The sequence below is a fragment of the Anguilla anguilla genome, chromosome 9 (assembly GCF_013347855.1).
Source record: "Anguilla anguilla isolate fAngAng1 chromosome 9, fAngAng1.pri, whole genome shotgun sequence".
In the NCBI taxonomy this organism is placed as follows: Eukaryota; Metazoa; Chordata; class Actinopteri; order Anguilliformes; family Anguillidae; genus Anguilla; species Anguilla anguilla.
In genome coordinates this window covers 43,097,110-43,106,546 of record NC_049209.1, presented here as the reverse complement: position 1 = coordinate 43,106,546, position 9,437 = coordinate 43,097,110, and the positions used below count along the sequence as shown (strand labels likewise).

The 9,437-nt window shown below is 56.6% G+C and overlaps 1 protein-coding gene across 16 annotated transcripts in view; it reads right to left on the bottom strand.

Annotated features, from left to right (window-relative positions):
* The window catches only part of ncor1 (nuclear receptor corepressor 1), a 103,129-nt gene that overhangs the window by 30,374 nt on the left and 63,318 nt on the right, over nt 1–9,437 (bottom strand). For 15 of the 16 annotated variants that reach the window (XM_035432603.1, XM_035432604.1, XM_035432600.1 and 12 more), the window contains 9 exons: nt 8,750–8,850; nt 7,028–7,196; nt 6,514–6,639; nt 5,529–5,612; nt 3,850–4,106; nt 3,058–3,394; nt 2,319–2,546; nt 1,724–1,927; nt 702–851 (listed from right to left, as the gene is read on the bottom strand). In XM_035432603.1, coding sequence (XP_035288494.1) covers nt 702–851; nt 1,724–1,927; nt 2,319–2,546; nt 3,058–3,394; nt 3,850–4,106; nt 5,529–5,612; nt 6,514–6,639; nt 7,028–7,196; nt 8,750–8,850 — 1,656 coding nt within the window. The remainder of the gene's footprint in view (nt 1–701; nt 852–1,723; nt 1,928–2,318; nt 2,547–3,057; nt 3,395–3,849; nt 4,107–5,528; nt 5,613–6,513; nt 6,640–7,027; nt 7,197–8,749; nt 8,851–9,437) is intronic. The other variant, XM_035432610.1, reaches the window with a different exon arrangement.

Genomic DNA, 9,437 nt, shown 5'->3' with positions numbered 1-9,437 from the left:
GGGCCTGGGTTAAGGACTGGGCCTGCAGTGCTGCAGTGGGTTAAGGACTGGCTGGGCCTGCAGTGCTGCAGTGGGTTAAGGACTGGGCCTGCAGTGCTGCAGTGGGTTAAGGACTGGGCCTGCAGTGCTGCAGTGGGTTAAGGACTGGCAGGGCCTGCAGTGCTGCACTGGGTTAAGGACTGGGCCTGCAGTGCTGCAGTGGGTTAAGGACTGGGCCTGCAGTGCTGCAGTGGGTTAAGGACTGGGCCTGCAGTGCTGCAGTGGGTTAGGGACTGGCAGGGCCTGCAGTGCTGCAGTGGGTTAAGGACTGGCAGGGCCTGCAGTGCTGCAGTGGGTTAGGGACTGGGCCTGCATTGCTGCAGTGGGTTAGGGACTGGGCCTGCAGTGCTGCAGTGGGTTAAGGGCTGGGCCTGCAGTGCTGCAGTGGGTTAAGGACTGGGCCTGCAGTGCTGCAGTGGGTTAAGGACTGGCAGGGCCTGCAGTGCTGCAGTGGGTTAGGGACTGGGCCTGCATTGCTGCAGTGGGTTAGGGACTGGGCCTGCAGTGCTGCAGTGGGTTAAGGGCTGGGCCTGCAGTGCTGCAGTGGGTTAAGGACTGGGCCTGCAGTGCTGCAGTGGGTTAAGGACTGGCAGGGCCTGCAGTGCTGCAGTGGGTTAAGGACTGGGCCTGCAGTGCTGCAGTGGGTTAAGGTGGGTCCTCACCTGGAGATATGGAAGCTGGGTTGAAAGCCCTAGGAGGGAAAGGGGGCTGAGCTCCGGGGATGTAGGTGATGCGGTCCATAGGGGGGGTACCTGTCCCCCCAGGGTGAGGCAACAGGATAGCGGGAGGCATCTGGGCTAGATCAATAATCCCTTTTCAGACAGAAGCAAACGTCCAGGGTGAACAACCAAAACCAACCAATTGAAAATAATAATTAAAAAAAAAAGTTATTAAAATAAATAAAAAATTAAGTACCCCATACATTTTGAATTCACCCACACTCTTTCCAATCAAATTTAATCAATTTAACATTATAAGGATTTTTTTTTAATGTGCACAGAATGAAACAACTGCATCAAGAAATTAATGCCACAATTTGCATAAAGCCAATGACTATGTAAACAAGTAAATTAGGGCTGTTAGTCGATTAAATTCTGCAGCGGATTCATTTAAAACTATTAGTAGAGTACAGAACAGTCTATTGTGTCAACTTTTAAAAATAGAGATTCAAACAGATGGCTTTGCATGGTATCCAGGTATAAACCTCCCCATGCAGTGTATCAGTGTAGAAGACATACATTAATGAATGTGTATGCTCTAAACTATTGTTCAAAATGTCTGAAATAAAGTCTCGAACTTCATATTCAAATCTAAGGGAGAAAGATTCTGCAATTTATCAGTTATCTTTCTTCTCCTTAAACAAGTGTATAAATTAGCTTCCAAACTGTAGCAAGTAATAAAATGGATCAAATGATCATACTGTAAAGTGGTATATTTTGTAATAGTACTACTGTGTAACTTTTTACATAGGTTTGGCTGAGTAACCAATTAATATATTAATCGCCACAGCCCTAAAATATAGAAAGAATTGTGTTTAAAAAAAACGAAAAGCATTTGATTTTGAGGGTCATTTGCTTCTGAGTGTCTGGAAAAGGTAGCCTCCAGGGCTCACACAAGCACACAAGAGTCTGCAAGCTACCTCCGGACCCGCCCCCCGACAGGAAGGGCCGGCCACGCCCAGTACCTTGCACGCCGGGCGGGTAGGGGATGGCGATCTGCTGTTCCCGCGGCGACAGCCCCCTGGCGACGTCAGGCCGCGGGATGGCCTGCATCTGCTGGGAGGTGATGTAGTCGTTGAGGATAGTCTGCCTGGTGTTCTCCATGGTGTACAGCTGGTAGGTGTTGTGGTAGCCCTGGGGGGACGGCTGCCTCTGGAAGAGGTAAGCAGCTGTGGGGAAGGGGGGGGGGGGGGGGGGGGAGGGGGGAGAAGCAGAGCAAAACTCTGTAAAAAGGATGTTTACTGATGGGCCTCAACCCTGTGAGAACAGCATAGGCGAGCCCAGCCAAACGAAACAAAGGTTATGCCACACGTCCTTTTACACAAAGGCACATGCACCAAAGTTAGCCAAATCAACTGTGTCAGCATTGTCAAATATTTAGTGGTAGGAAAATGGCGAGCCTTGTCGGGCTGAATGGTCTGTCCTCGTCATAATGTCATAAGGTTATGATTCAGAAAGTTCTAGAATTCTTCGGCTCAATAAACGGTGCTTCTGTGTTGGTGGGAGGAAACGTTTGGGCAGGCAGAAGGGGTGTGTGGACGGGCTGAACAGCGGCCCCACCTGGGTCGAGGGGGCGGTGGAAGGCGATGGCGGGGTCCAGGTGGGGGGGCAAGTGGGCTCGGAACACCTCTCCCGGGACGACGGGCCGGTGGTGCGGGTCGTAGGGGCTGTGGGAGGACAGGGGGTCTCCTCCGGACACGGGGGACTTGGCCGGGATGCTGTCCCGCTGGGTGGGGGTCAGCGTGCTCTTCCTCTCATGACTGGCCGGCTTGCCAGAGGTCATGCTCCCTGTGGGGAGGAGCAGACAAGGAGCCGAATTAAAACCACTGCATGCCTGCGTGTACCTATACGTGCAACACAATCTCAGCTAATTCCGCGAGTAAATTCCTGCCATTTGGCTCGACGGGCCAACCGTCCATAAATATTTCCTGTCGGGGTCCCAGAGGTTCTTCAATAGTTTTGGAAGTCGAATGTGCTAAAGGCTACAACCAGTGGTACATATCTAATGAGAACAGCCCTAGGCGCCCTTTATGTTAACCCTTTGAAGAGAAGGTTCTTTGAAATTTCTTTTTTTTTTTTCAAAAATCCCAAGTCAGTGTTCTAGAACTCCATTACATTCAATTGCCAGTAGTGATTGTGACATCAGCAATAGAATGTTCAGTGACGAACATTCTAACCACGTATTTGTGATCTTACACTTCAAAGGGTTAAGGCCTTCTGTTTCTGCAAAACGTTGCAATGTACCAGCAATCGATTACGCAAGGTTGACCAGAATGCCCGGAGCGAGGGTTCGGGGTACCTTCTTGAGCCCGGCCCAGCATGGGCGACCCGCGGGACATGGAGCCGGTGCTGTAGTTGACGGGCGTCCGGCGGGCGTTGGCGTCCTCGTAGAGGCCGGGGCTGGGCTGCGACTTGCCCGCGGCCTCCAGGTGCGTGGAGCGCAGGACGGAGGTGCCCGCGTTGACCACGGAGGCGTGGCGCATGCCCTTGGCGCCCTCCTCGTACTTGGCCCTCTCCATGGCCTCCAGCTGGGGCATGCCGTGCGCCATCTTGGCGGGGCTGGTGATCAGGGACTTCACGTTGTGCTTGATGGCCGACTGGCTCACGCCGCTGCTCTCGTACTTGAGAGGCGTGCCCTGCGGAGGGATCGAAAGAAGCTTGATGCGCTAAGCTTGTTCGTTCGGTGTCTTAATTTACCCATAATTCAAAGAAAATCTGGCTATGCGACTCCGTGACTGATTACATTGGCCCAGAGTAAGCCAGCTTTATGCAACTGCTGAAATTTGATGACTACATTAATTCTAACATCTTGCAAGCCTAAGTCATAGACTTCAGGCCACATTTCTGCAACTAGTCCCTGTTGTAAAAATACCAGCGAACAGAGACCGTTAGTCCATAAGCAGGCTTTATCTAGACCTGAGAAACTTATCCAATGGGCACAACAACTACACTAAAATTGCAGGGGGAGGACTAGACTTCAGTTCCGCGCCAACACGTTCACCGGGTCAGCAGCCATCTTCAGCCATCGCTCGCTGATGAAGACAGGAAGCGGAGTCCCCCCCCACCCCCCGCGGCTCGGAGGGCCCCCTACCTGGGATATGGAGCCCTCCAGGATGGCGCGGCTGTTGGGCGCCATGTCGGGGGTCTTGCGGCTGTCCTGGCCCTGCAGGTCCTGGCGGGGGATCTCGTGGATGGAGCGGCCCATCTCCTTGATGGTGTTGACGCCCTCGTAGGGCTTGCCCTTGGTGATGCCGCCGTCGAAGGAGTGGACCGGGGGGCTCTCCCTCTTGATCTGCTTGCCGTACTTGTGGCCGTCCTCGAACGCGTCCGCCGCCGTCCTGGGCGTGCCTGTCGGCAAGAGGCGGGTTAAAAACAGGAAACAGGAAAGAGACATTATTTGAAGCCAGGTGGAAACAAGTGCTCGCCATAAGCACAGGGTGGACCTACGGGGGGTCATTCCTATGTCCCCAGGGTCCTATGTTCCCCAGATTTATATGGCACATAATGGGAACATGACAAAGGGTCCTATGTTCCCCAGATTTATATGGCACATAATGGGAACATGACAAAGGGTCCTATGTTCCCCAGATTTATATGGCACATAATGGGAACATGACAAAGGGTCCTATGTTCCCCAGATTTATATGGCACATAATGGGAACATGACAAAGGGTCCTATGTTCCCCAGATTTATATGGCACATAATGGGAACATGACAAAGGGTCCTATGTTCCCCAGCTCTACAAATGTGCTCTCCCAGGGTCCTATGTTCCCAAGGTCCTAGGACCCTGGGAACATAGATACGCTCCCGACCTACAGTATATCCCTAAACAGTGCATATCCAGTTAGGGCTGCACGATAAATCGAATTAGACTAACCGGGAATAATCGTAATAATCATGACAAAATGATCGTACCTGATTCAGCAGTAAACAACCAAACATTAGAGGCCGTGTGAAATGCTTCCAGGAAAAAAATCTATCTATTGGGTGTTGATAAGACAGGCAATCAGCAGCAGGTTCGTACAGTAGCAAGGTCATCGCATGGGAGCTGCAAGGCCTTGCTGCTGATTGGCTGTCTTATCAGCACCCAATAGATATTTTCCTGGAAGCATTTCACATGGCCTCTGATGTTTGGTTGGTTACTACCGCATCAGGTAGGATTAAAGAAAGAAATTTTAAATTTAAAAAGATGCCTATATAACCCGTGGCAGCAGTTATTCTTATTACACTTAAAGAAACCGCAATTCAACATATCGTGGAGTCCCATATCCAGGCCATTTCGTCAGCTGACTGCTTTCTGGCCTCATCCCTAATTGGCTCAAGGGGACTTCCACGGCTACCTCCTGCACCTGTGTCCCCCCTCAACTACCCACAAGGGAGCTACAGTTACCAGTTGCAACACAGATAGGACCGGAGTTGCATCTGGTATGCTGAGTAACACCGCTTGTGCTTTTCAAAAAAACAGTTACTGGCTCAGAGATGAGTTAATAGAGGTACTGTATGTGCTTAATCAGTAAGTACGGCCCCCTGCAGTGGGGGCAAAGCAGTGACACCATATCATAATTACAAATCGCAGGAGTATCAGCTAACCCCGCAGATATCTCATAAATTAAAAGCACGGACGGAGCCAGGACACCCAGGGAAGGATCCTCAGCAATCGGATCTTTATATCAAAGGGCACACTTAGCCTGATTAGCTCGCTGGAAGCAGCCGGAGGACGCTCGCGTCCCCCCGTGTGACCTGAGAGGCGGCCCGAGTGGAGGCCTTACCCTGCATGATGGAGCCGGCGAGCACCGTCCTCTCCTTGGCCTCCGCGTGGGGGCTGTCTCTGGGCAGGGCGCGGCTTATCAGGCCTGAAAGTAACCAGACGGGACCGTGGGTGAGGGAAGAGGGGGGACCGGTGGTGAGGGAAGAGGCGGGACCGTGGGTGAGGGAGGAGGGGGGACTGTGGGTGAGGGAGGAGGGGGGACTGTGGGTGAGGGAGGAGGCGGGACTGTGGGTGAGGGAGGAGGCGGGACTGTGGGTGAGGGAGGAGGCGGGACCGTGGGTGAGGGAGGAGGCGAGGGTGGAGGTGGGACTGTGGGTGAGGGAGGAGGCGGGACCGTAGGTGAGGGAGGAGGCGGGACTGTGGGTGAGGGAGGAGGCGGGACCGTGGGTGAGGGAGGAGGCGGGACCGGTGGTGAGGGAGGAGGCGGGGCCGTGGGTGAGGGAGGAGGCGGGACTGTGGGTGAGGGTGGAGGTGGGACTGTGGGTGAGGGAGGAGGCGGGACTGTGGGTGAGGGAGGAGGCGGGACCGTGGGTGAGGGAGGAGGGGGGACCGTGGGTGAGGGAGGAGGGGGGACCGTGGGTGAGGGAGGAGGCGGGACTGTGGGTGAGGGAGGAGGGGGGACCGTGGGTGAGGGAGGAGGGGGGACCGTGGGTGAGGGAGGAGGCGGGACTGTGGGTGAGGGAGGAGGGGGGACCGTGGGTGAGGGAGGAGGGGGGACTGTGGGTGAGGGAGGAGGGGGGACTGTGGGTGAGGGAGGAGGGGGGACTGTGGGTGAGGGAGGAGGGGGGACTGTGGGTGAGGGAGGAGGCGGGACTGTGGGTGAGGGAGGAGGGGGGACCGTGGGTGAGGGAGGAGGGGGGACCGTGGGTGAGGGTGGAGGGGGGACCGTGGGTGAGGGTGGAGGTGGGACCGTGGGTGAGGGAGGAGGCAGGCAGGCCCTGCCGTGGGACGGCCTGGGTGGACGCGAGAGCAGGGTGCGTCCTTACCTTCGTAATGCGGGGACTCTCTGACAGGGGGGCCCCGGGCCATGGGCCCCTCCATCATCTCGTAGGAGCGCTTCAGCTCCTGGCCCGTCCTCGGGCTCCGCGTGGCCTCCCGGGGGTTCTTGATGGCTTTTGGGGTCAGAGCATTTCACACATTCTCATTCTCTCGCATGTGAAATGGACAAATCAACAGGGGGGACTAAGGACAACTGCGTCCAGAACAAAACATAACAGAGAGTGCTGTACCACTGCACGACAGCTCTCCTTATTCTGCTTGGAGGAATTTTTGGTCAATTCTTAGGGGAAAATACTTCAGGTATATCCCAATCACAATATTAAATCCCCATCTTTATTGTACTAAATAATTTCTCATCACCATTCTATATTATATAGGGGGGGTGTGGGTCTTTTGCAATACTGGGGGGTTGTACCCCCGATCCCCTTCATAAATGAGGTCCTCAGCTCAATCGCTCCTGACCGCAGCTCAGTCCACACACGGGTCACGTGCAGTGCTCACAGTCGTATGACAGGATGTGCCCGCTCTTGCCCTCATAGATGACGTGTCCCTTGGCGGGGCCCTCCCCCCGGCCCTTCTCGGGGCTGCTCAGCTCCTCGGTGGCCAGTTTGGTGATGGTGCCCTTCAGCAGGTCCGCCGCGATGCTGGACTGGGGCAGGGCCGGCGTCCCCTGTACCCACAAACCCCGAATTACACCGATCAGAGGGAACACAAACATCTCCACATGTGCATGAGTGCATCTGCAGAAACCACAGACTTACGACAGGAGGCGTGTTGTTTAAAATCTGCTGTACACACAAATGAAGAGCTTGTTTGGTCACAGAAAGGGCGTGATTTGAGAGGCTCTGCGGGGACGATGCGACGACAGCCTGTGGTGTGTGGAGACTCGGCAGGGGGGTTAGGGTTAGGGTTAGGGGGACGGCCTGTGGGGTGTGGGGACTCGGCAGGGGGGTTGGGGTTAGGGTTAGGGGGACGGCCTGTGGGGTGTGGGGACTCGGCAGGGGGGTTAGGGTTAGGGTTAGGGGGACGGCCTGTGGGGTGTGGGGACTGGGCAGGGGGGTTAGGGTTAGGGGGACGGCCTGTGGGGTGTGGGGACTCGGCAGGGGGGTTAGGGTTAGGGTTAGGGGGACGGCCTGTGGGGTGTGGGGACTCGGCAGGGGGGTTAGGGTTAGGGTTAGGGGGACGGCCTGTGGGGTGTGGGGACTCGGCAGGGGGGTTAGGGTTAGGGTTAGGGGGACGGCCTGTGGGGTGTGGGGACTCGGCAGGGGGGTTAGGGTTAGGGTTAGGGGGACGGCCTGTGGGGTGTGGGGACTCGGCAGGGGGGTTGGGGTTAGGGTTAGGGGGACGGCCTGTGGGGTGTGGGGACTCGGCAGGGGGGTTAGGGTTAGGGTTAGGGGGACGGCCTGTGGGGTGTGGAGACCGGGCAGGGGGGTTAGGGTTAGGGTTAGGGGGACGGCCTGTGGGGTGTGGGGACTCGGCAGGGGGGTTAGGGTTAGGGTTAGGGGGACGGCCTGTGGGGTGTGGGGACTCGGCAGGGGGGTTAGGGTTAGGGTTAGGGGGACGGCCTGTGGGGTGTGGGGACTCGGCAGGGGGGTTAGGGTTAGGGTTAGGGGGACGGCCTGTGGGGTGTGGGGACTCGGCAGGGGGGTTAGGGTTAGGGTTAGGGGGACGGCCTGTGGGGTGTGGGGACTCGGCAGGGGGGTTAGGGTTAGGGTTAGGGGGACGGCCTGTGGGGTGTGGGGACTCGGCAGGGGGGTTAGGGTTAGGGTTAGGGGGACGGCCTGTGGGGTGTGGAGACCGGGCAGGGGGGTTAGGGTTAGGGTTAGGGGGACGGCCTGTGGGGTGTGGGGACTCGGCAGGGGGGTTAGGGTTAGGGTTAGGGGGACGGCCTGTGGGGTGTGGAGACTCGGCAGGGGGGTTAGGTTTAGGGTTAGGGGGACGGCCTGTGGGGTGTGGGGACTCGGCAGGGGGGTTAGGGTTAGGGTTAGGGGGACGGCCTGTGGGGTGTGGGGACTCGGCAGGGGGGTTAGGTTTAGGGTTAGGGGGACGGCCTGTGGGGTGTGGGGACTCGGCAGGGGGGTTAGGGTTAGGGGGACAGCCTGTGGTGTGTGGAGACTCGGCAGGGGGGTTAGGTTTAGGGTTAGGGGGACGGCCTGTGGGGTGTGGGGACTCGGCAGGGGGGTTAGGGTTAGGGGGACGGCCTGTGGGGTGTGGGGACTCTACCTGAGTGATGGAGCCGCCCCGGAACGACGGGCCGTCGGCGGACATCTTAGCGGGAGTCCCGCGCGTTATGCTCCCCTCCTGCATGGCAGTCATGGGGTTTCCTGAGAGAGAGAGACATAGAGACAGAGAGAGAGAGAGAGAGAGAGAGAGAGAGAGAGAGAAAGCACGAGAGAGAGAGAAGGAGGACAGAAAGAGAGAGAGAGAAAGCACGAGAGAGAGAGGAGGACAGAAAAAGAGAGAGAGAGAGAGAGAGAGATAAGCTGGGAACTGGGAGTACAGAACAGAAGCCCTGTGTACAGACACACAATTTCTTCATGGGGGTCAGCAGGTCACAGGCGCACAGAAAGGGCACATCCCTGTCCCCAGGGGAGCAGAGGTGAGCAGTGTGGAATATTCCGGAGGGAGGCTGCTGTGCTCCTGTTGTGAAAGAAGCATCTGAGCTTCTTCGCTTGCGTGACACATTCTGTCAGGTATGTGCAAACAGAGCGTGTCGGAGCGGAGGTGTGGGGGGGGGCGACAGCGGCAGACTCGCTTTGCTCAGATTCGAGGGTGACGTGCCCCCCCCTCCCCCCACTCGGTCACCCTACTTCTCACTTCAGGGGTGTCATGTGATTCAAGCAGCACGCTCACTTCCGAGTTTAGATTACAACAAGGCATATGCACACCCTCCCCATGCGTGTCACTGGTG